The sequence below is a fragment of the Plecotus auritus genome (genome assembly GCF_963455305.1).
Source record: "Plecotus auritus genome assembly, chromosome: 5".
Classification (NCBI taxonomy): domain Eukaryota; kingdom Metazoa; phylum Chordata; class Mammalia; order Chiroptera; family Vespertilionidae; genus Plecotus; species Plecotus auritus.
In genome coordinates, this window is record NC_137776.1 from 47894877 (window position 1) to 47922206 (window position 27330).

General features: G+C 40.2%; 1 protein-coding gene across 4 annotated transcripts in view; it reads right to left on the bottom strand.

Annotated features, from left to right (window-relative positions):
- The window catches only part of RAPGEF4 (Rap guanine nucleotide exchange factor 4), a 270049-nt gene extending 252100 nt beyond the window's left edge, over positions 1 to 17949 (bottom strand). For 2 of the 4 annotated variants that reach the window (XM_080671014.1, XM_080671010.1), the window contains exon 1: positions 17541 to 17800. In XM_080671014.1, the coding sequence (XP_080527140.1) occupies positions 17541 to 17605 (65 nt within the window). In that variant the 5' untranslated portion in view covers positions 17606 to 17800. Of the gene's footprint in view, positions 1 to 17540 lie in introns of all 4 variants that reach the window. The other 2 variants (XM_080671018.1, XM_080671019.1) reach the window with 2 other exon arrangements.
- Between the last annotated feature and the right edge of the window lie 9381 nt (positions 17950 to 27330).

The window sequence follows — 27330 nt, forward strand, 5'->3', positions numbered from 1 at the left end:
ATGTACTTGTTTATTATATCTATTGTCTTTTATCTAATTCCTCTGCTAAATGTAAGCTCTAGGAGAGCAGGGATCTTCTGTTTTGCTCATTGAAGAATCCTAAGCACCAGAAACAACCAGTGAATATTTGTTGAATAAAAAATTTAATCTCATGACAGTAATGCCTCAAGTATTCTGAGGATATTTATCTTGAAATCTCAGTTATTAAGAAAAAATCATAGAAGTAAGATCATGCAGCAAGTAAATTTAAAAGGCTTTGTACAACCAAAATGAAGGCCTTTAAATATGAAAACTCTGAAATCCATGTACTTTACTCAGGAGAGTAAACAAATATCTGTGTTTTCCAATGGTCTTAGGTGACCCTGCTAGCGGTTCGCGACCCACAGGTTGAGAACCACTGCTGTAGAGCCTAAGACCATAGGAAAACACAGATATTTACATTACGATTCATTAACAGTAGCAAAATTACAGTTATGAAGTAGCAACAAAAATAATTTTATGGTTGGGGGTCACCACAACATGAGGAACTGTATTAAAGAGTCGCGGCATTAAAAAGGTTGAGAACCACTGTTCTGGGCAGTAGGGAAGAGTCAGGCAAGTAAAACAAAACCAGGCAAAACCCATATATATTTTAAAAACACAGCACTTGGTGTTGAAACAGATAATCCACATACTTCAAAATTACCATATTATAACACAAGGTACTAATTTATGTTCACTACACGGAGCCCCAATCACCAAATAAAATTTATATTCGGTATGCTTTAGGAAAACAGTCATATAAAATACACTTTTAAAATATAATTTCTACTAGAATTACTAAATTATGCCAAGTTTGGAAGATTAACTGGAATAAATGTGCATGGAATTAACTTCTTTATGATACTGGATAACTAAGGACTCCCTGTAAATAACTATGCTGCCTGGCTCTCGGCCATTTGTTTGTTGTATATCCAGAAATTAACCTTGTGCTCTGAACCAGAGCAGCCTGAGCAACTTGAAGATTTCAGCAGGCTTTCAGCACTGCGGGGAACTTCAGGTTCTTATAATTTAGAAACGATGTACAGGAATGCTTGGGAAATGGTATGGCCTGGGTAGGTGTGGAAGGCTGAGAGCTTGGTTAGAAGCAAACATTTGCACCATATGACTCGAAAGAGCCCCCAACCCCCAAGCAGATATTCTTATTGTGTGCATTTCACCTGATTTCCTTTGGGTTAACACTTTGACATCTATAGGAATCCTTTATTAAAATGCAAACATTTCCCCCAAAGGATAAACTCTTTAACACATCAGCTCAAATTACTTTATCAATGGTTAGGAAGTTTTGACTATAAAGCTCTGAAGAAACAGATGCAAGACAGAGAAGTAGAGGGCAGCGCCCTCCCTACCAGTCTGTGTCCACCTCCAGATGTGTGCCAAGGGGCCTGTCCTACTTGTCCTATTTAAGAGATTGGCCTCTGAGAGAGAGAGGTACAAGATCAACTTGGGATCTCTGGCAAAATCAAATGGGTTAACAATGGCTCCTTCCCTGGCCCCTGGAAGCTCACTCAGTGTTAAGGTCTGAGCTAGAGGAGAATGCCATCCTGGCAACCCCGGGGCACTCAAAGAGCATGCAGCAGTGAGGTTGAGGGCAGTGAGAGAGTGGAGAGCTGCAGGAGGTGGGCTGCAGCACACGGTTCTCCAGGGTTCTGCAGCCACAGAGCATCTTTATGGTAACTTCTAGGGCTCTGAGCACTTTTGAAAAGATCTTACTGAATTTTAACTTGACATTTCCCAAATTTTTTATCATGAGCCTTTTTTTTGCTTTGCACTATTTATCAACACCCCCAGGAATATATGTGAAATGCTGTTATCGTGAAAAGGGAATGGTGTTTCACCCCATGTTGGTTCCTGGCATTAACAGCTATGTGATGCTGGACACATAATTTAACTTTTCCAAACCTCAGTTCCCTTATTTGTAAAATACAAATAATAGCATCTATCTTACTGTATTGATGAAAAGTTATTTCAAGATATGTGTCAAAATCCTAAATCTCTTCACACATATTAACTAATTTTAGTTCTATGAATATCTCTATCCCAAGGAAGTAATCTAAAACACAGTAAAAACTTAATACACAGCTATAACAGTATTGATAAGAGCAACAATCATTTTAAAGGTCTTAGTTGTCCAACTGAGGAAAAACGTAAGCCATATGATCCATATGATTTCAGCCAATAAAATTATATTTACAAAGAATTTTTAATAACCTAGGAGGATGATCATCCTATAATGTTAGTTTTAACAGGCAGGAATTCTTAAAGTATGAGCTCAAACAGGAAAAAAAATACTCATAGAAAAAATACTGTTGGAAAACACACTAAAAACTTATGACCTTTTATGCCCAGTGGTAGGATTTTTAGAAATGCAGTAATTATAAACCAGAAATTCTTTGGTTTGGCTCCAATTAAAATACAATTTAAATCATAGTCCATTACCTTTCATAAGCTCCTGTCATTTCCCCCTGGGAAGGAGAAAGACATGTCAATACATGTCAACTTGTAACATGACAAGTTCAGAAAGAAGCAGGGGTGTGTGCATATTGTCACCCCTCAGCTGCAAGCCTGCAACTGCTCTCACAAACCCAGGGAAGAGAAAGGCATGCAGGGATAGCAACCATGCCACGGGCCCTGCCAAGGAGTCGTGCTGCAGTGTCCTGTAACTGTTTTTTAGCAACTAAACATCAGTGGGCTTTTCTAAAAGTGTTTTTCTTTTCCCCTATAAGTGCCTTCATTACTCATTTTTCATTTAAAAAAACTTTCATAAATTCCTCCCATATAAATCCTATGAGATAAAACTCCCATCAATAAAATTTAATGCTATATAACTATAGAAATAAGTAGATTTCAGCACATAAAATCAATTGTATGCCAGATTCAAATGCCATTCTATTTGTAGAGGCATTCTTATATGGCAGAATTTGACTGCAAGAACTCTTTACAGGCAGCTAAAAATCAATAGCAGGTGATAAATTAAAGAAAAATCAATAAATAAAAGAAAATCAATGTAAATGCAATTAAAATGGAAAGGAGAAGCTCCCTTTTAGATAACTTTTCAACTTTCTAAAAGTCATTACAGCCTCTTGTTCCCTAAAAGTGATGAATAAAATACACTTATTTTTAAATTATTTCCATTTTGCAATTTGACTGCTTAAGGGTTTTCTTTCAGATAACCCAAAATAACACCAGGCTCAAGTGATGTCCACTTTAGATTTCTGTAAGCTCCTCTGAGGAGTTTCATGACTCATTTGGCAATTTGGATATTTAAGGTTAGGACTTCTAATGACAGAGACAAAGAAATATTAATCATCTAACACAAAGTTTTTTTTTTAAATGAGCATTACTTTGATATCCATAATCTGTTGAACATTAAACTCTAAAATGAATCTCTAAAATTGTTCAGACAAATATCCAATGAAGTGCTGAAAAGGTAGGAAGCAAAGCAACAGAGATAATGCAAAATTCAATTGAGGGAAAGATAAGGTGCCGTCACGAGCTGATAATGCACAGGGACAGCACAGGGAGATGAAAGAGCACAATGAAAGTCTATTCCCATCGAACCAGTGGGCAGCCAAGCTTGGCCATGCTTCAGAGATCTGCCTTCTTGGCTGAAGCAGCCTTCTTATACGGTCCTGTTGGTATTAAGGGCTCCCCTATCTATGCTCTGATGATCTGAATAATTAAGCAGGGTCTCCTGGTCTACGTATTTAAATGCTTTTCAGTAAATAAAAAGTAAAACCTGGTTACTGACTAGAGTAGTCCCAGTTCTACAAATCAGATCGTTAAGTACCACCAGGGGATATTTACAATGAGTCTGCTGCATGCAGGGTACCTGCATTACCACAGAAACTTACGATTCTCAAATTGTCTTCAATTTTTAACATAAAAATTTACAAGGATATTGACATAAATTTAATTAGTTGTTGAGGAGAATATGATAAGAATTCACTATAAAAACATCATCAAAAGAAAGATGGTAAAATAATGATAGAAAATTATTTAAGATAATGAACAAGTCCTCAAAATGAGACATTATTGGAGTTTCTAGGTATCCCGGACCATTTTCTTGCTCTGGTACGTTTGTCTGGGAGGTCTGTCTTAGGGCATACTGACCCTACAGTGGTGCCAGAGAAATTCATCATTCATAAAACTAAAGTGGCTAAATATAAAACCCTAAGTCCACCAGTAGGATGGAGATGTTGACACCACCATCAGCATCCATAGTCAAAAGCACACGCTCAATATCTTAGAACCTCATTAAATAATAGTACTCTTCCAAATCCGCATGCCACTCATCAGTTCTCTAGGAATAGCTTTCTCTTTCTTCAAAAATTACAATAATGAAAAACTAAACAGTATTTTAAATATCTTTCAAAAATATAATTTGAAATTTAAAAACCAAAATTTCAAAATTTATCCCTTTCAACTGTTTTCTGAAATTACCTTTGTCTACTCCTGCCACAAAAGCAATGATATATTATGGGCACTTGCTCCCAATGAGGCCTTGTTACCAAAGAAAAAAACTGTGGTACCATATTTATTCAGCCTGTGTCCTCATAGCAGGCACTAGCCCAACCCTTGTTCTCTAAAAAACTACTTAGTAAAGCATGGATAACACTGATTTAAATTCATATTGGGTGGCCTCTCAGTTAATTCAAGGTCTTTGATCAAATGTTACTTCTGCAGAAAGGCCTGCCCACCTTCTCTGAATCACTCACGGACATTGTAGCACAGACTTGTCTGTTTCCCTACTCCATCACTCCATATCCTCTTCCCTTGGGCCTCATAGTATTTATCACCACCTAACTTTTCCTTGTTTACCACTGTATTCCTTGCCACCTGGAACAGTATCCAACACCCACTAGTTACTCAATCCTAGTAAATAGCTTTTGGAACGACTAACTGAAATAATGTATGTCTTCACAACTAGCATTTAAATTCATGAGGCCAAGGGCCCTGACAAGTCTTTTTCACTAACCTATCCCCAGCAAGCACATCCGGCACATGCAAAACAGAGTGTAAAATCTCTGAATGAAGGAACTAGTGGAAAGTAGGTGATTAAGATCATATCCTTTTCTCACAGCACATTTGGTTTGAGGAAGGAGGAAAGAACATGAGACAGGGAGAGGGCAACAGGACAGGAGTGACAAAGGAGTGGCAAGGGACACTGAAAACAGGACTTTCTTATATCCCAAAAGTTTGTTTAAAGAGTTGATAAAGAAAACGTGTAAAACTCAAGAACTCAACTTTTTCTGCAACATGTTCAATACGTAGCCCATCAATGACTAGAAGGATAAAATTGTCAAAGCCTGAATACTAGATAAGACATTTAAGCAGAATTGCAATTTCACATACAATATCAAGAATCAAATTATTGCTGAAACCGGTTTGGCTCAGTGGATAGAGCGTCGGCCTGCGGACTGAAAGGTCCCGGGTTCGATTCCGGTCAAGGGCATGTACCTTGGTTGCGGGCACATCCTCAGTGGGAGGTGTGCAGGAGGCAGCTGATCGATGTTTCTCTCTCATCGATGTTTCTAGCTCTCTATCCCTCTCCCTTCCTCTCTTGAAATATCAATAAAATATATTTAAAAAAAAAAAAAAAAGAATCAAATTATTAAGTTCCAAGTAATGTCTGCTTCCCATCAAAGATCTTTTGTATTTGGTTTCAACATCTCTAACAAGTGTTTCTAGGGCCTTTAAAAAATTATTTCCCCATTTATTTAAATAAAAGAGAGGTTCTTGAACTTTTAACCAAATTTTATACTCCTATAGCACAAATCATCCTATTTGATGTGCTTACATCTTACAATTTTATTCCATGAAAAGATTTTCAGAAAAATTATGTTACACAAAGTTAGGCATTTTAAAGTTTCAGTGCAATTAACACAAGTTGCTTGGTTTCCTTAGTAACAACCATAGGGGCCACATTCTGTGGCATAACGTGTGGACTCTTGACCACCATTTGTCAGAGTGGCACCATCATTACTCCTTGAGGATAAACCCTTGCCCCCCACATCCTCACAAAGAAGGGCTAGACCACCATGAACACATATATCTTTCCTTGGCTATCAAGTGAGGGTGTAATTTTCCCCCAGTTCAGCTGAATCCAAAGTCATGTGACTTTTTTTTTCTGCTTGTTTTTTATTGAGATATGTTTCACACACCATACAATTTATCATTTTAAAGTATAAAATTCAGTGTTTCTTTATATATTCACAAAGTTGTGCAACTAACACTATTAGTAATTTTAGAACATTCTCATCACTCCTCAAAGAAATGCCATACCTATTAGTAGTCATTCACCATTTTATACTTTCCCCCATCCCTGGAAACTATTAATATACTTGCTAATTAAATTTGCCTGTTTTGGACATTTCATATAAGTGAAATCATACAATATGTGACCTTCTGTGTCAGACTTCTTTCACTTAGCATAATGTTTTCAGGGTTCATCCATGTTGTAGCATGTATCAGTACTTCATTCCTTTTAATGGCTGAATAATATTTCATTGTATGAATATACCACATTTGTTTGTTGATTCATCAGTTTATGGATATTTCAGTTGTTTCTACTTTCTGGCTATCATTTGAATAATGCTGCTGTAAACATTCATATACAAGTTTTTACGTGACTGTATGTTTTCATTTCTTTTAAACATATATCAAGGAATGGAATTGCTGGGTCATTTAGTTACTCTATGTTTAACTTTTTGAGAAACTGCCAAACTGTTTTCTATATGAGCCTGTATGTAGCATTTTATATTTCTTCCAGCAGTGTGTTAGGGCTCCAATTTTTCTACATAATCCCAACATTGTTATTTTCTGTTTTATAAGACTTGATATATTTTTTTTTTTTTTACGATAGCCAACCTAGAGGATGTGAAGTGTAACTCACGGTAGTTTTGATTTGCATTTTCCTAATGACTAATGATGCTGGGCATCTTTTCCTGTGCTCATTGGCCATTGGTGTGTCTTTGGAGAAATGTCTGTTCAAATACTTAGAATATTTTTTAATTGTTTCTCTCTTGGCTTTTAATTGTTGAGTTGTAATGGTTCTTTATACATTCTGGATACTAAACTCATATCAGCTATATAATTTGCAAATATTTTCTCTCACTCTGCAGATTATCTTTTTACTTTCTTGATAGTATCCTTTCCTGAAACAAAAACATTTTGAATTTTGATGAAGTCAAATTTATTTATTTAATGTATTTTTGGTGGCTTGAGATTTATACATCTAAGAAATCTTTGACTAATTCAAGGTCACTAAAATTTATGCCTTTATTTTCTTCTAAGAATTTTACAGTTTTAGCTCTTACTTTCAGGTCTTTGATCTATTTTTATTTGTTTATCTTAATTATTGAAAGTATTACAAAAAGATGTCCCCCTTTTCCCTCCCATTGGCCCGCTCCACCCTACTCCTTGCCCCACCCCAGGCCTTCACCACATTATTGTCTGTCCATGGGTTATGTATATATACATATAAATTCTTTTGTTAGTCTATTCCTGCCCCCTCTCCTTCCCTCTGAAATATGTCAGTCTGTTGCATGCTTCAATGTCTCCAGATCTATTTTGTTTGCCAGTTTATTTTAAACAACAACACAGAAATAGCAGCACTCTTGGTATCTATTGGGAAATATTACTTCAAAGTCCTTGTTGCCCAATTTTAATACTTATAAATGCTCAGATGTGGAAAACAATACTTATGGAGGATTTCTTGAAAGAGAAATAATCCACTGACTCCTAAAATATATCCTGGGATTAAATCAGATCATCAGAAAGTTGTCTATTATACTGGCCCCCTTGCTCCTTTAATGTCCCTTTGGCATTAAGCTATCAAGATATATTGAGGGTCCTATGAAACCCATTGCTGAATTCACTGCTGAGATATTGTTTATCACATTGCTCAGTATCTCCATGAGGTTGAGGAGATTAATAGGTCCCGGTATTGGCTTGATTGATTGATTGTTCTTTTCTTGCAAAACTGGGTGAATTTTTTTGTAAACACTGAATACTGAAATAACTGTGCTTCCTTCTTTGTGCTGACCCTGAGAGATCATAGTATTCATGCTCACATTAGAAAAGAGAAAAATTTTAATTAACTAGATTTCCATTTTAAGAAGCCAAGAAAAGAAGAGCAAGTTAAACCCAAAGTAAATCAAATAAAGTGGGGGATGGGGGAGCAAAAATCAATGAAATCTCAAACAATAAAGAAAATCAATGAAAAAATTGGTTCTTTTCAAAGATTAACAAATTGAGAAGCTCCAAGCAAGACTGTTCAAGAAAACAGAGTAGACACAAATTACTAATATGTGGTATAAAGTAGAACATAACTACATATTCTGAAGACATTAAAAGGATAATAGGGAATACTATGAACAACTCTATGCCAACAAATTTGAAAACTTAGGTCAGTGGTTCTCAACCTTTTTAATGCCACGACCCTTTAATACAGTTCCTCATGTTGTGGTGACCCCCAACCATAAAATTATTTTCATTGCTACTTCAAAACTGTAATTTTGCTACTGTTATGAATCGTAATGTAAATATCTGTGTTTTCCAATGGTCTTAGGCGACCCCGCTGCTGTAGAACCTAAGACCATCGGAAAACACAGATATCTACATTACGATTCATAACAATAGCAAAATTACAGTTATGAAGTAGCAACGAAAATAATTTTATGGTTGGGGGCCACCACAACATGAGGAACTGTATTAAAGGGTCACGGCATTAGAAACGTTGAGAACCACTGTCTTAGATGAAATGGACAAACTCCTTAAGACAACTTGTCAAAACTGACACAAGAAGAAATAGAAAATTTGGGTAGTCCTCTCTCTATTAGAGATTGAATTTGTCATCAAAAACTTCCTACAAAGAATATTTCTAGCCAGATGATATCTATAAAACATTTTTTAAAATAACATCAACATTACACAGCTCTTTTAAAAATAAAGGAAAGAAAAAAATAGAGGGGAAAAATGTTTCCTGATTCAGGGAAGTCCATTCTCACCCCTTCTGTTCAACTTTGTCCTGGAAATTCTAGCCAGTGAAATAAAGCCAAAAAAATAAATATCAAAAGATAAAGATCTGAAAGAATACATAAAACTGCCAGTATTCACAAACAACAAGATTGTCTATATAAAAAATCCTGAGAAATCTACAAAGCAACTATGAAAACTAAATAACTTGCCTAAAGTTACACCATTAATAAAATCAAAACTGGAATTTGAACCAACACCATCTGGCTCCCAAATTCTTAACCCCTATAATATACAGTCTACTTAGAGAACACCATGCAACTATACTTGCATTAGCCCACAAACACAGCCATTACTGTAGGTCTTTGGAGCCTCATTTGATAATTTGGAAATAGAGGTTCAGAAAAATTAATAACTTCACTAAGATCACATGGCTAAGGGTAGAGATAACAGAATTTGAATCCTGACTGACCCAAAAACAAAGCTGATTTGAAAACATCATGTCTTCCAGATTGGAAGCAGGAAACAATGAAAAGATCCAGATCCAGATGATAAGGCCCTGAACTAAAGCAGTAAAATATAATGGCCAATAGAAGAATTGGTGACTGGTTAGGTATAAAGAGAGACATAGGACAGGAGGACACAGGTAGTATCAAAGTTCTGAGAATGAGATTAGTAGTGTCATTAATAAAATAAGTAAGGAAGAGAAACTAATAAAGAGGAATGTTAAGAAAGATAAAGTCAGTTTTACACAAGTTGAGTATCAACTTGTTAGGTTACAAAAAGTTTTGAGAGCAAATGATAGAGCACGCCTAGCAAACAGTGATTTCTAGAAATAGAGTGTGTTTTTTCCTCCACAAAACAAAAAATCTCAAGTTAGGCAACTACTGATCTAAATTCAGCAGCTTTAGGTAGTAATTCCAGGCAGAAACAAGAGAAGAATGCACGTCTTTCATTAGTAAAGCAAGAACTTTCCTAGAAGCCCCTAGGGGACGTTTGACATGTCTCATTAGCCAGAATTGTGTCACATGGACATCTAGCCTCAAGAGAGTCTGGGTAGATAAGTATTTTGTTTTTCCAACCTCTATAGCAAAGATAGGTGAAGTCTGTCCCAAAATATTAATGGGATGTGGATGTGAGAATATACAACAGGAGACAAAAATGCATATGGTCTAGAAGATAAACCAAGAATACAGAATATAAGTAATCTGCATAATTAAAGCAAAGGAAATGGATGGATGCTCCAAGAAAGAACACATGTGAAGGGAATAAAGGGAAGTAATAGCACTTTATCTTTTTGTGCAGGGGAAGTAAACGATGCCTACGGGTGCAGCTGAGTAAACACGGTGCCCAGGTGCCTCCACTCCAACCAGTTAGTGTGCTTCCTTACGTTGACTGGGTCTCTCTCTGTCCCCCTCCCCACCCAGTTATTTCCATCCTCTCTTTTCCTCGGTCTCTCAGTACTCCTAAGGCGGTCTCTGCTCTCCTTCTCCCTCAGCTGTGAATTGAAGTACTGAAGGAAAAGCCCATTCTTCAATGCCACTGTCCAGGATGCATGAAGATGGATTTAAATCTGACTAAGCAAAAACTAGCTGCCCTGAAGTTGGGAAGGTGGTCCAGGAGAATAAGCAGCTATGAAATCTTATAAATTCATTGGAAATTGGAACTGAAAGGGATCTGCCAGTCCCCGCCACCTCATTAGAGGGGCCAGCGGTCCATTTGAGGAAACCTATAACAAGGAGGCAGAATCTGCTTTGCTGCGTACTACTCTTCCTCTGATGAGTCCTTCAGGATCTGAGGCTGTGTTCGGGAGACCAGGCTGCAGGGCCGAGGGTGTGGTGGACCAGGCAGCCTCTCTCAGGCCCATGGCTCCAGAGGCACCATCCTCCATGTACCTCCAGTTTGAGGGAGTCCAGCTCTGGCTGAAATGTTCTTTTCCCAAAATCCCAGGGCAGGTAGAGTCAGCACCACAGGATTTAACCTTGATTACTTATTAGTTTGTGTTGTCTTCTAATTGCTCCTCAAATATATGCTACATGCTCCCATGTATTTGGGGCTACAATGAGATGTCCCCCAAGAAGTTGCAGATAAGATAGTCGCCAAGCATTAAACTTTAAAAATATTGCTAACATCACAAAAAGAGATCGCTTGATGTTATGTGCCTCATGATGGAAGTATACAACACTTCTGTGAAGTACTGTTGCCCCAGAAATCATATCTAAATCTGATCAAGCTCTAAATCCAAATATCAATTTACAGAAAATATGGGCGACAAAGGGACATATTAAGAGACACCATAGGGTAAAATTAAAATTCAGACTATAAAAAAATACCTGTTTCTTCAACAAATTTATTACAAGAAGAAAAGGAGAGAGATGAAGGAGAACCTAGAGATTTAAAAAACTTAACTTATTTGAATCCTGATACAAACAAACTACAGAAAAGAAAAATTTATGATCCCTGGCTGGTGTGGCATCCTCCCATACACTGAAAGGTTTCTGGTTCAATTCCTGGTCTGGGCACATAAACCAGGTTGTAGGTTTGATCCAGTGGGCACATGCAGGGGGCAGCTGATCGCTGTCCCTCTCTCACATCTCTCTCTCTCTTTCTCTCTCTCTGAAATCAATTAAAAATTTAAAAAAAAGAAAAAGTTATGAGATAAATGAAAAAATTTGAACATTGACTGGATATTTGATTATATTAGGAAACTAATGTCAAATTTTTAATGTGTGAAAATGATATTGCTTTCTTTATAAAGAGTCCTTATCTTTTAGAGATATACTGTATAAGGAAATATTTAAAGATAAATGAAATAATACTATGGCTGTGATTAGCATCAAAATGATCCTGAAGGTAGTAGGGGTGAATGGCATATAAATAAAACAAGATTGGCTGAGTTGATGATTATTGGAGGGGGAAGGGAAAGGTACAACAGAATTATCATACTGTTCTCTTATTTTTATACATTTTGAAATTTTCTGTAATAAAAGTTGGTTTGTTTTTTAATCCTCACTCGAAGATATTTTTTCCATTGATTTTTAGAGAGAGTAGAAAGGAGAGGGAGAGACAGAGAGAAACACTGATGTGAGAGAGACACATCGATTGGTTGCCTCCAGCATGCTCCCAACCAGGGCAGGAAGCCTGCAACCAAGGACATGCCCTTGACTGGAATCAAACCCAGACCCTTCAGTCCACAGGCCAACGCTCTATCCATTGAGCCAAGCCAGCTAAGGCTAAAAGTATTTTTAATAATAGATTAGACTAGAGCTGTGCAATGTCATTAAAAAAAAAAAAAAAAGTATTCACGTCCACCAAGGAAACACAGAAGGAGCAGCAGAGGCAGATGTTGATGGTGCCATCCAAGCCTTTCCCAAGGCAAAGTGAAAAGACCTGCCTACAAAGTCACTGATGCCTCCATCCCTGAGGGGAAGGATGCACTTGGCCCTCTCACCCTGATCCCATAAGCACCTTCTACAGTCAGGGCTCTGCACTGAAGCTGGAAATAAAATGATGAATAAAATACAGAGACTAACATCAAATGATGCAAAAAGAAAAGTAAAGCAGCAATTGGAGTCTGACACGTTATTACAATGTTTGGGGAAAGTGTGCTATGTGAGTACATGCCATGGCAATCTAATTGGAAGAGGTGGCAGCCAAGCCATCCTGAAGGATTCCCAGAACTATCTTCTGATTATAATTCAATTCCTGGGCTCTGTCGCTCTAGGAAAAGAATGAGCTGGCCAGAAGTTGTACGTGTCCTGATCTGGCAGCTTTGCTTCTCATTGTAAATGCACAACGCTGACTTCTCATAATAATTGGGTCTCCCATACATCTTGCCTAGAGAAGAAATACATTAGCCAAATGATGTGTGTTCACTTCTCTGATGTTATTTTCAAATTCATGAACTGTCGTTTCTGTTTTTACAGTCTCTGAGGGTTTAGTGCCTGTGTATCTGTATCTGAAATTATAATGAACTAATTCTTAATGTGCTGACAAATCAGGATTCTGAGATTGGAAGACCAGTCCTAAACTCTGAGAATTCACCAGGGTAATGCCACCCCTTGGGGCCTCCCTGGGTAGACACCAGCCTTCTTTCTGCTCTGCGTGCTTCTTTGATCTTCTCTACTCCTCAAGGGTGGGACTGTGTCTGATGCTTCTTTGATATCTGAGTCATCCTCTCTCACCATGTCTGCGATGAAGCATTTTGTTTTTTAACACATTTGTCCCTTGGTTTCTTTGACTTTCATTCAATCACATCAAAATAGCTAACTCACCATCTATTTGGGGATTAAGTCAGATGCAACAACACTAGGTTAGAGGCATTTTTAAAGTGAAATAGGAATAAATTTTTAAATTCCTTAGCTGTTTTGAAAAACATCGACCTTTTTTACGTTCCATGCCATGTTAACTTCTTTTTGTGCTTAGGCCTGTGATCACCAGGGGTCTTCACATAAGCTAATCAATGAGGACCTCCCTCCAATCTATGCTTCTACCTGAAGAACAAGAAGCCAAATATTGTCAACTTCCCAGACAAAGACAATTTCTTTTGTCTTTAGTGGTTTCTCTTTCAATCACTTAGCAAGATTCTTTCACCTATAACAGGGGATAACAAACTTTTTCTTCAAAGATCCACATAGGTAAGCACTTCAAATTCTGTGGGCCAGTCTCCACTGGTTGCCACTACCCAACCCTACCACTGTAGCATGAAAGTAGCTGTAGAAAATATATAACCAAATGAGTGTGGCTGTGTTGAAATTTGAATTTCATATAAATTTCAGGGATCATGAAATCTTAATCTGATTTTATTTCCAACCATTCAAAAATGTAAAAAGCATTCTTAGCTCAGGAGACACTGTCTGATCTGGCCCACAGGACATAGTCTGCCAACTCCTGCTCCACAGCCATGAGTAGATGATACTGGCGATCAGTGGTCTGCAAACTCATTAGTCAACAGAGCTAAATATCAACAGTACAACGATTGGAATTTCTTTTGAGAGCCAAATTTTTTAAACTTAAACTTCTAACTCCACTTCTTCAAAATAGACTCGCTCAGGCTGTGGTATTTTGTGGAAGAGCCACACTCAAGGAGCCAAAGAGCCGCATGTGGCTCGCGAGCCGCAGTTTGCCGATCACGGCTGGAGATGATTCACTATACATATGTGAATATGTGTGGTTCCTTCATAATACTCCCATATCAACTTTGAGAATTTTGACTTATTGATGCTTCTTAAATCCACTGGTAGCAAACCTAAAATTTTATGATAAAAAATACTTTCATTAAAATTAAACAATAGTCAGCACAGGTTAAAAAAAAAAGACATTTTACATATTTTAAATCCCAAATAGTGGATACTATGCTATTCGTTTCTAGTTACTATCCCTGCTCAGAAAAATATGAGATATTTTTGCTTTAACATGTTTCTGCTGAGATTTTCTCCAATGTCATTTTATCCAATTTTTCAACACCTTTCTGATTTTAAGATTAATATTTGTATACTCTTATCTCCTCAGCACCATCGTAGTCCAAGAACTTCGATGCCTGACATATAAGCAGCTTTGGATTTTCTTTCTTCACTCCCTTCTCTGACATGCGAGTTTATAAATTATTTTCCTGTCTATAATAACTTTGTAGGCATGCCTAACAAACATTTCTAAGGCTTTATTTTCCTTGCTTTATTTGTTTCACGTTTCATCGCATACTTCTTTACTCCAGCGGCCTTTCTACTGTAATTCCCCTTTTTATTTCCAACTCCTGGGCCCTCTTTTTCTGGCTATCACCAACAGTAGCTGCTTGCATGGTGCATATATCTACACTACATTTCCCAGCTATGGAAAAGGTCCTAGCATCATATCCCAAGTAGTACAGAGGGATTCAATGCACACTCCCTCTTTTATGGGTGTGCATGCCTGAAAATATACATAATCAAAAGTTTGAGAGAAATAGAGCATGTTTTCCTACACCCTAGACTAGGTCACAAGAGGAATTTGTGGTTGGAAAGAAATTAGTGTATTTATAGGCCACTTCCGAGTGGCTATGTTCACACTGCCCCCTCTGCCTGGCATGCCCTCCCCAAATTCTCTGCCTGATAAAATTCCCCTCAACCTCCAAGGTCCAGGGGGCACCTCTGGGAAGCATCCCTAGCAGAGCTGCCAAATCTCTCCTCTACATTCCCAAAGCACTTCGTACATCTCTATTAAAGCACTTATCATTGAATTGTGGTTAGTTGTTTATGTAGCTGTCCCACCCCGACCCACACCCCTATACACAACTGAATAAGTAACTTCCTTTTTCTTTTCTTGCATCCCAATGCCCAATGCAGTGCCTGGACTAGGGTATCAAGATTGCATTTCTCAGAAATATTGAGGGCAGTGTGCCACTAAGAAGTATTTCAGGGACTTTTCCAGCCCACTTCCATCAGCACCCTCAATCTTCCTTCTCCCCTAAAAAATTAACAATCTAAGTAAAAATTCAACTTCTAAATAAGGCGCTCTGACAATGAGATTGCCAGTCCTAAACCCTTCTTCAAAGGAATTCCACCATCAATGCTGCAGAAAATTCAATGGTACCTAACAGTTTTCAAAGAACTTTCACCATTTTTCCCCCATTTGATCCACTAATCCTTAGTAAGACAGATAGTCCTATCCTCATTTCTCAGACACTTCAGTAAATAAAAGTGGCATGTCCAAGATCAGAGCTGGTGATAGCTCTGAGCCTAAAAACCTTAAAACACTGATGTGTCCACTCTCCCACCCTCCACGAATGCTAGGCTCAGTATTTGTGGAGGGCTGGCTTTCTTTTCCCTCTGGTAGACTTTTTCCCCATTTTGAATGGTGGCATTAGACTGTGGCACTATGTTCTAAAAGTCCACTCCAAACAAAATCATTTAGGCAGATACACGTTATGAAAAGATAGAGTCAAATATGCCCACTTGTGTTAGTATTGCTCTATGATTTTGCCGTAAGTACTTATTTACTAAAGGGTTTCCAGTGAATTACTGACTGTTCCAAAAAATGGCCTGCCATGAATTTCTTCAGAGAGAAATATGTAATCTATTATCTTGAAAATTCACTCATGAGGAAGTACTATTATTTATAGGTTAAGTGCAAGAGGCTTGATTTTCTCTTCTTTTATAATTCATCTTTCCTAAACTATTAAATTTAGATTACTTATCACATTGGCAGGCTCTTCCCTTAAACATGCTTTTAGTTCCTCTACATAATTCTGTATGATTTAACCACCGCTTCGATTCTCTTACTATTTATTGTATGTGACTCTTCTAATATTAGTACATACCATTTTAGACATAAATAGGGCACTGCCTGCCAAAAAAAACCTTGCTGCTGTGTGGTAACTGAAAGTAAAAATTATTTTCAGACATATTAATTTATTCAAATGAGCCACGGTTAGCTGTTCTCAAATTAATTTTTTTTTCAACAAAGGCCTATAACAGTGAAGTATGCAGAGTATGTCACACTTCAGATTTTCAAGTTTGAGCTGGTTACAAATCTGCTAATTGTAAAAAAAAAAAATCACAACATGGCAGAGCAAAAAAATATTTCACACAAATGCAAATAGAGATATCATGCAGATAGCTGCAAGACATGAATCACTGCCCTGCTGCATCAAACTCGGAAATGCAGAGGCCGCTCACTCTGCACGATTTCTAGCTCACGTTTTAAAAGTTCAGAGGCATCACCTTGTAATCAGGGTCATAAACTATCATTGCTAATATATGTGTCATGTTTACTGCTAAACCCACAATCGGAACAATCAGAAAATTATGCTCTCGGATCCCGGAAACATTTGCAGTCCGCTGTTACACACAACAACTCCTTATACAGAGCTGGAAGTCCTCGGGAGCTACAGTGCTTTATTGTTTTAATTTTTTTAGAGTAAGGGTCTTTTCCCCGAGGAGCAAGTATTGAGACGAAAGCAGTCTCCGGCGTGACCTTCCTAACACAGACCTTGAGCAGAGGCACAGGCGCGAAGGCACTGGACAGCTCCACTGAGTCGCTCACACTTTGCTTTCCAGAACAAAAAAGAATGTTACTCTGCACCTCCCTCTCCCCCTCCCCTCCTTAAAACTTAAATGACCTTTCCTCCTAGTGGTCTGAGCGGCTGGAAGAAGATAAGAATCTATTGGTCTGTCCGGCGATGCCCAGAGAAAATAACCTCCCACCCAAGAGTGGAGCCTGTAGTCAGCGGGGGAGGGGGCGAGGACGGGAGGAGGGAGGGATGGGGGTGGACCAGAGCGGCCGGCGCCCTCCCCCGCCCCCTCCGCACTGCACTGCATTTTCTCCACCTCACGAAAAAATCTCGTGCGGGGGCTGCGCCCCAAGCAGGGGTCTGTGTGCCCCAGCATCCTGGATGCGGCCCCTCAGCCCCTCCCCCGCCCTGGACCCTCCTCCCGCAGCGGGGCTGAGCCAGGTGCGGGCTGCGGCTCCGGGTGGCTGCCCCCACGAGGAGCTCGGGCAGGGCAGCACCGCAGAGCCCGGCCGGGTGGGGGCCCTTTCCCAGTTACCTTTTATCCAGGCAGGCGATCCACTCGGCGGAGGAGGAGGAATGGGCAGCGTGCGCAGCGACCATGTTGGGCAGCGGCAGGTCCCCGGCTGCGGGGATCCGCGCTCGCTCTACCTCCGCGCGGTGCAGACCGCTCCTCTGCCCGGCCCGCCTCCCACCAGTGCGGCTGTGGCGGCGCTCAGGCCTGCGAGTGGCGGGAGGGAGGGGACCTGAGGGGCGGGACGTGGGGACGGGGAGGGCCCAGGCGCCCGCCCTCCGCACTGCACTGCGGCGCCCGGGGGTGGGGAGCCCCGCGTCCCGGGCGCCGCGGGAGGGCGCTCAGCGCTGACCCTGATGGCGGAACACCTGCGACAGGTGGCCGCTGCAGCTCAGGGAAACCTGGGCCCCACCCCTCACCTCGGGGGGCCTCTGAAACAGGAAAGAGAGAAAACCCCAAGAGTGTGTGTGTGGGGAGGGGGGGAGGGCGGTCAGTGTCTATATATTTTTCATCCAGCAAATGCTACTAAAATGGCTGCTGCCTTTCCGTTTCCTTAGAAACCCATTAGTCTTCCTCAGCAGCTTGTCAAAACTTGCTGGCGGGTTCATGCTCACCTTTCCTGTTTCCCCTTTAAAAAGGGATGGAGCAGAGGGCTATTATGGCTTGGGATGGGCACGCCCACAGTGGTCTCTAACGTGGAATGCAGGCGACAATTTCTCCTTAAGGGCGAGGAAGGGTGGGATGGGATGCAGAGGGGGCACAGGCATGGCTGCAAGCTGGAAGGGGAGACTGGTGGGCCAGAATGGTGACCAGTGGTGTCTAAGGGGATGACAACCTGTTCTAGGACCTTGTACCTTAGACCAGCGTGGGCTTCCATCACCTGCATGATGAAAAGAAACACGGAAGACGGGGGAGCAGTGGGGCTGCAGCAGAACTGAGGTTCAGGGATTGGGGGCCAAGATCCCAAGGCACGTGGGTTGTTACTAATAACTTGGATGGTTGGCCCCACATGCCATTCTTTCCAGGCCTGGAGTGTGGAATGTTTGTCTACTGTCTGGCTCAGGTCGGAGTACACAACAAATGCAATTATTTGGTTACTCTCATGCAAAAATCAAATTATGCTCTGACAGTTGTTTAAGAATTCGGGACAAGTTAAATCTTTTGGACTATAACCAAGTTGGTTTTGATAATTATGAGTGTTCATTTAGGGATAGACAATGGGGATAGCGACACAGCATTACTCTCCTCACTTCGTTTTGTTTGTTTTTGTTTTGTTTTATCTCTCCTTCCCTCACTGTCCTGCTTACAGGAGGTTAAGGAGGTTGGAGAGAGTAAAGCAGCAGGTATGTTCTGGCATATTTTTACCCTAATAAAACTCCTCGGGAGAATTTCCCATTTTCCCTCTGCTCCACTGCCAGGATCTGGTTTCAGACCTCCACCTTTCCTTCAGCAACAGACTCCTCCCTGCTCAGTGCTTGTCCTCCAGCTGACCTCCATCTGGTTAATTTCTATCATGTTTAAGGTAAACAAATTTAAAATGTTATACTATATAAAGATTATCAAAGGCATTTATGTCATTCCTTTTCTATGATAGGGATAGGAAGAAGGAAATGAGTCTCCTATATTTATTAAGATTCATTCATAAAGGCATCAAAGAACACTTAAGAATGTTTCAAGGTCACCAACTGCTTTCTCAAGATTCCTTTACCCAGAGAATGCTTCTAGGTAAAGAGCGAGAGGGGAAAGGACTGCACTTGACCTGTCATTTGCCAGAACCTGGGAGTTACCATAGTTTTTTGGCCATGATGCTAATAACAGTCGCCATTTATTGGACATCCACTGAGTGTCAGGCTCCATGTGGAGTTCTCTACCTGTTATCTCATTTAATCTTCTGAATAGTCTATGAAGCAGAGCCGGAAGGGCAGATATCCAGCGTACTGATTCTGGCAGTCCCTCACCTCTTCTAGTCGCTGCACAATTCAAACGCTGGAAATGATGGAGCCTTCCCTTCCGGTGAGCCTAGGCCCTGACCCGCTAATGTTAGGACGGCCTCAGCCTAAAATACTTCCATTGCCATCTGCGCAGCTCAGCCCAGAGCAGACTGTGGACATTCGGCCTTTTTCTTTTTCATTCCTTCACACCCATATCAATTCATCTGGTAATTCAATTCAGGAAATACTTGCGCTCCTACCACATACCAGGCACTGTGCTAGACACTGAGGAGGGAGCAAAGAACAGATTTCCTACCTCAGGGAACATTGCTGCAGTGGAATGAGAGATGAACAAATAGCACATTGGGACAGGGTGGGGCAAATGAAAAATAATACAATAATTAATAAATAGTGCAAGAATAACGCTGTTTCACATGCTCACACTGTAAAGCTATATATCATATGTCCAGTAGGGGTAAATGCTTTGAAGAACAATTAAGCCAATTAAGGGAATACAAAGGTGGAAGTGGGAGGTGCTTCTATTTGGTATAAAGTAGTCAGAAAAGGCCTCTGTGATAAAGTGGCATTTGAGCCGAGCATGGGACATACCACCTGTCTCTTCCAGGCCGCTTGCTCCTCCTTGGTTGCTAGCAGACTCCATGCACCGGCTCCTGTGGTTTCCCTGACTGAGGCTCACCAGCCACAAGCCTAGAACATCTGGCTCCTTTCTCTACCCATCTCCCCAAACTCAGCCAAAATGCCAAACTACAGGACCATGTTTCCTGGGCAACTGCCAGTGGGGCTGAATGACACAATCCAGAAATGCAGAGGATTTAATTCCCCCGAAATGAACTTAGACCAGTGGGAGACAGGAGGTTGGAGGATACTGGGCAGATAAACTTCCTCTCTCTTTTTCCCCTCTGATCGACTGTTCTGGTACAAGGTTTCTCCATGCAGCCTGTCTGGAGTTGACCGACGTGACCAGGCCTGTGTGCTTACTGAGTGTTAAGGTTTGGATTGTGTTCCCAAAAACTTACTGAAGTCTTGACCCTGTGAATGTGACCTTACTTGGAAACAGGGTCTTTATATGTAATGACATTTAAATGAGGTTATCAGGTTGGTCCTTATAAAAAAAAAGAGGAAACGACAGAGACACCCAGGGAGAAGATGGCCATGTGATGATGGAGAGACTGGAGTGATGCACCTACCAGCCGAGGAACACCAAGGACTGCCAGCAAACTCCAGAAGCTAGAAGAGGCAAGGAAGGACCCCTTCCTTCAGAGGCACATGTCTCTGCCAACATCTTGATTTCAGACTTCTAGTCTCCAGAACTGTGAGACAATAAGTTTCTACTGCTTTAAGCAACCGAGTTTGTGGCACTTTGTTACAACAGTCCTGGAAAACGAATACACGGACTGACCAGTCATGGTGGATTGTACCTCCCCCCAAAAAGCACTAACAGTCCTGGCCCGAGGCTTCGTTTTCCAGAGAACTGTGACTAGGACAACTAGAGACCTGAATAAAGTGAAGGATGATGTTTGAGGACAGAGATCACAGACAGAGGGAAGAGTCGATGCGAAGGCCCTGAGGTAGCAGCATGCTTGAGGTGTTAGAGGAACAGGAGGAAAGCCAGCATGTAAGGGGGAGAAAGTCAAGAAGTGAAGTCAAAGAGGGAGCCAAAGGTACTTTATAGGCCACAGAAAGAACTTCAGGGGTTTTTAACAATATATTGTTGAGATGTAATCTCTATATAGTAGTAGTTCAATGAACATATCTTAAGGATATGCTTTTATTTTAAAATTTTACATATTGCTATAGTTTGAATGTGAACCCCAACATTCATGTGTTAAAATCTAACCCCTAAAGTAATGATATTAGGAGGGACTTTGGGGAGGTGATTCGGTCACAAGGGTGGATATTTCACAATTGGGCCTTTACAGAAGAGGCCCAAAAGATCTCTCCCCGGCCCTCTCTGCCATGTGAAGATACTAGAAGTCTGTGACCCAGAAGAGGGCCCTCATCATGCTGGCACCTGATCTGAGATTTCCAGCCACCAGAACTGTGAGAAATAAACTTGTTTTTTTACAAGCTACCCAGTCTCAGTATTTTGTTATAGCAACCTAAATGGACTAAGATACATATGTGTAGTCCAGTGTGACTACCATTCTGGTCAAATATGGAACATTTCCATCACCCTAGAGAATTCCCTCAGATCTTCCACTCAGTACAACTTACCAATCCTGAGATGACTACTGCTCTCACTTTTATCACCATAGATTTGTTTTATCCATTTTTTTTAACCTTCACCTGAAGATATGTTTATTGATTTTTAGAGAGAAAGGGAGAGGCAGAGAAAAAGAGAAACATTGATTGGTTGCCTCTTATATGCACCCTGACCAGGAATCAAACCCACAAACGTTTGGTGTACGGGACAATTCTCCAACCAACTGAACCACGTGGCCAAGCCTACCTGTTTTTGAATATCATATAAATTGAACCATATATTATCTACTGCTTTTGCTTGAAATGATGCTTCTGAAATTCATCCAATTTGCTGTAAACATACTTCACTTATTTTTGTTGCTACATAGTATTCCATTGCCTGGATATAGCACATTTTGTTTATCCACTCTTCTGCTGATGAATATTTGAGTAGTTTAAGCCTATAATGAGTGAAGCTGCAAAGAACATTTATCTACTCTTCTCTTTTTGGATTATGCAATAATTTCTCTTAGTATAAACCTAGAAGTATGCTTTCTGTAAATAGGGGTAAGTTTATGTTAACTTTATTAATTTTTCAAAGTGATTGCACCATTTTATACTCCTGTCAGCAATGTATGAGAGTTGTAGTTACCCCACATCCTCACCAACACTTGGAATTGTCAATCTTTTTAATTTTAGCTTTTCTAGGGGGAGAGGGGTGTATTGGTATTTCATTATGGTTTTAATATGCATTTTCCAGATAACTAATGTTGAGCTCCTTTTCATATGCTCACTGGTCACTTAGATGTCTTTGTATAAAGTTCTTATTCAAGTCTTTTGTCCACACTTTATGTTTTTGTTAAGAACACATCCCATTTCCAAAATCTGTATTAGTTACCTATTGCAGCCCAACAAGTTACTCTAAAACTTAGACAGCTAAAAATAATAAATCTTCATTATCTCACAGAACCTCTGAGGGTCAGGCACCTGAGAGCCGCTTAGCTGGGTTCCAGCTCAAGGTCTCAGGTTGCAGGGTTGTAGTCGCAGCCACGCTCCACTGGGACCAGAGACTGCACTTCTAAGCTCCCTCACACACGCTTCATTGATGAAGCTCATTCATGTATGATTTTTGTTAGGCTGGTGAAATATTGAAAAGATTAAAGACCCCCTACCACTCTCACTGACCTCTTGGTGCCCAGGATCTCAGTTTGAAAAAACCCTTCTAAAGGAATAGATGGTGGCAAAGAGAAAATCAAGGTCCCACAACTAGTTGTCGGTGGGCTGGGAGGAGGGGACAAGGAAGGGCTGTTAGAAATCTAAAAATATTCAGGCTAAAGAAATGTAACTTTGAAATGGCTCCCTTTTATTAAGCTCCCACTACTGCACTCGCAGTTTAAAAGAATAGATCATGGCAGTGTGTTTCCACTCCTCCACAAATGGTCATCTGAGCCAGCAACCTCACCCGTGGAATCTATACCAAGATCAGAATCCACAACATGGAGAAAGCTACATACAAAGATGCTCGTTGAAGACTAGAAATCTAAATTATGAAATTGCTAAAGAAAATTCACATTCTCTCAAATGAATACCATGAAATTATTGAAAGTAGTCATTATGAGTGTTTAAGATAGAATATTACAGGAATTGCTTAGAGCACAATATTAAGTGAAAAACTAGATAAAAATGTTACAATGTAGTGTCATTTATGATGCACAGAGGAAACTATTGAAAAGTATAATATCTGAATTAAAAAGAATAGGGTAATAGGTAAATTCCCTTCCTATTTTCCAAATTTTCTAATTAAAAACATCTAAACTTACCAATTGCCATCCCTACCTTAGACACTAAACTTGATAAAATAGAAAATATAAATTATCTTCATTTTTCTCAATTCATTTTTTCTCAACTTTTTTATTTGAAATTTTTCAAACCTACAGAAAAGCTATAACTAGAACAACAAGTGCCTGTATATCTTTCACCTAGATTCACCAGTTGTTGCCACATTTGTTTTCTTTCTCTGTGTATAATACATAGAGATGTTTTTATTCTGAACTAACTAAGAGTAAGTGGCAGACATTGGACAATGTGGTCTTATATACTACAGCACATATCTTCTAAGAACAAGGACATTCTTCTACCTTTTCCTATAATTATCACACTCAAGAAACTTAGCATTGATATAATCCTATTATGTTATATAAAGTTTATATTCATTTCTCCAATAGACCAAAAAAATCTTGTTTTTTCCTCTGGTCTGGTTGGTTTTATCCAAGATTCAATCAAAAATTGTGCATTGCATTTGGTTGTTATGCCCCTTTAGTCTCTTTAACTCCTTCACGATGTTGACATTTTTTAAAGACTCAAGGACAGTTATTTTTCAGAATGTTCTTTAGTTTAAATGTGTCTGTTTTCACATGCTTAGAAATTACCTGGATTTCTTGGCTAATTTATCAATCTTATTTTGTGTTGAATAGATGTTACTCTTTTCTATATCTTGTGAAAATAGAAAGTCTTCGATGGTTTTGTTAAAAAGATTAATCTGACATTTTGCTTGGGTGCAGTATTAGCTGGACTCGGGTATGTGTCTCTGAACTGAATCGTTTGGTCATCTAGAAAATAGTAACTGAGAATATGTAGCTTAAGAAATCCAAGTACTTGCGAGCCACTGTAAATAACGTATTCCCACAGCATGAAGTATGGGTCTGTCTGCTCAAGGGAATGTTTCCTGTTCTTTGATTCTTTTTATTAGTTAGGTTCGTCTGTCAGCCAAACAGGGAGCTAGTTGGTCAGAAAGATACCAGGTCACAATCCTAGGGGATAAAATCATCTGCTTAGCCATTGCTCTAGTGGCAGCCACATGTGTGCCTTCAAAATTGTTTTACTAGAACTTGTGAGTCCTGAAAATACCTTATTTCTGAATTAGCAAGCAGAGGGAAATCTAAGCCCATCAAAGCTGCCAATAAATCACACGGTTCATATAAATAAAAGCCATGACGAAGATGTTGCCTGAATGGTAAGTGCCTCTTATCTGAGACTTGCAAATCTGGGTTGTATCTCTAGGAACAGCCTACTCAGTGTATCCAAGGGCATTGGCTTAACCCCAGGGATGATGGAGTTTTTTAAATCAAGCCATCAGTCTTACCTTACTTGCCCAGGACAGTTATTGCTAATTAATCACAGTGTTCTTTTCTATTGGCCTGGACACTGCCTTGGAAATTTTCCCAACACGGCACTACAGGCAGCTGCTAATCATCATTTGAAGTCAATGCATCAGAAGAGATTTTTATAGCACTTAACTAGAAAAAATTATTTTCTAAATCTCATCAGGTTTTTAGTCTCTCGACTTTCCCTGCACGTGAATGACAAGGGCCTAGAACGGTATTTCTTATGAATGACCTACAGATAACTAGTAAACCTGCTTAAAAAAAAAAAAGTAGCATAATCAGAGAATGTTGAAAAGGTGATTGGATAAGGGAAGGAAAGGAGAATGTGTTCATTAGGGTTGGCTATTTGCTGTGCCAACTTGATCCCAATCTATATAATACCTAAAAGGTAATAGAAGTTTATTGATTGCTCATGAAATAATCCAATTGGTTCTAGGTTAGTAGGATGGGAGTAGTAAATTCCGTTCTACACAGCCTAGGAATCCAAGCTGATGGAGTCTCTGCCATCTTAAACACCTTATTTCCCAGGTTGTTTGTATCCAGCTGGTGTAGAAGCGTGGAGGAAGGAAACTATTGAAAAGGAAACTATTAGTTAGGCCTGAAAGTGGCTCTCAACAATGCTGCGATGTTTTATTGGCTAGAACCCAGTTACATGGCTGTATCTCACTGTAAATTGGGCTGGAAAGTAGCTTATGGCAGAGAAAACTCTCCCCAGTGGCACTATCCCATAGAAGGGAGCAGAAATGTTTGGTGGTCAGCCAGCCATCTCTGCCCACAAAGAAGGACTTTTTCTTCAAACTCATGGCTTCTTGTAGGACAGGTGAATGGTGATAGCACTAGAGTCTGAGCCTTGTCATATTCCCATTTGGTTTATGACTCAGCCAAATGTGAAGATAAAATTGGTGATAGTAAAAATTATTAACCCTGCAATGTGTTACTGGAAAATCTGTGGGATTTTATTTTCTAGGATAATTTAAGATACCCTAAGAGTTCCACTTCTACCTAGAATGTAGAAAACAAACAAGAACATTATTCCCACCCTAGAAATAAGAAAAACTACAGATAAAATACAAAATCATCAGTTTTCTTGAACCTATCCTTTTCTAGGTGTTTACCCAAGAGAAGTAAAAAAATCTGTTCACTCAAAAGTCTGTATGTGAATATTTATAGTGACATCACTATCCCAAAAGCTGGAAACAACCAGTTGTCAATGCACCCATCAGTGAATGGATAAGCAAAGTGTGGTGTATCCATAAGTGGAATAATACTCAATAGTATACTAGTAAGACGAAGTACTGATATGCTCAGCAACTTGAATAAATCTCAAGTGCATTATGCTAAGTAAAAGGAGGAACACTAGAGCAGTTACATACTACAGGTTATTGGGTGCCATCTTGGATGCTGGTTACACAGGCAGGGATCTCTGCATTTATAAATAAACTAGGGGCCCAGTGCATGAATTCGTGTACCTTGAAAGGAACTGTGGGCTGCAAGGCTGCAGTGGGCACAAGGGCGGGTCTAGGCCCATCCTCTGCACTCTCATCTGGCCCCTCCCACCATGGCCCCCAGTCCCCTGTGTGCCAGCAGCCCCATTCCCACGGCCGCCGCTCCCACCCACTGACGGCACCATCCCCACTTACACCCACTGACAGCGCAGAGCAGTTGGGGCCAGCGCAAGCAGTGGGTGTGAGCAGGGCCAGCACCGTCAGCAGGTGTGAGTGGCAGCTGCTGCCCTGATCGCCCCCCAGGAGCAGGGGAGGTGGAGAAACCCTGAGGAGTGATAGGGGCCGGCAGCCGCCCCTCGAATCCACTGATGGCACCAAGCAATCAGGGCTGGTGCTGTGCGCCGACAGCAGGTGCTAGCAGGGCCAGCACCGGCAGCAGGTGCAAGCGCCAGGCGAGACCAGGAAATGCGGGAGCAAAGAATTTTCAGTAACCACCAGAGGCTCACCCTGATGACAGCGATCAGCACCCCGCCTTGGTCTGGCACCCCTGCTCACCTGTTCCACCATCCTGCCACAGACGATGCCCGCCATGTTCTGCACTCTGCCACCTGCTGCCAATGCCCACCATGTTCCACACACACCCCTTGGTGGTCAGTGCATGTCATAGCGACTGGTTGTTCTGTTGAGCGGTTGTTCCACCATTCAGTCTATTTGCATATTAGAGTTTTATATATAGATACAAGTACTCCAACCCATATTCAGGCTGTAATTTCATTGAACTGTAAAGAATTATTTCATAGATCTGAGAAGAACAGAAAACACTGATGTTTTATTCAACTAAATAGAAACGGTTTCTTTTTCTTAATCTTTATTTTTGACAGTATTGCATATGTTCTCCTTTTCCCTCCATTGATCCCTTCTAGCCCATTCCCACCCCTCGCCCCAGGCCTGTTTCTTAGCAACATGAAAATATCATTTTCATGATCTGTACTCAGAATCAGTTTATACAATGTCTATTTTACCTCTGTATTTTAGATTTATTCAACTGATGAATGTGAATAAAGGCTCATTT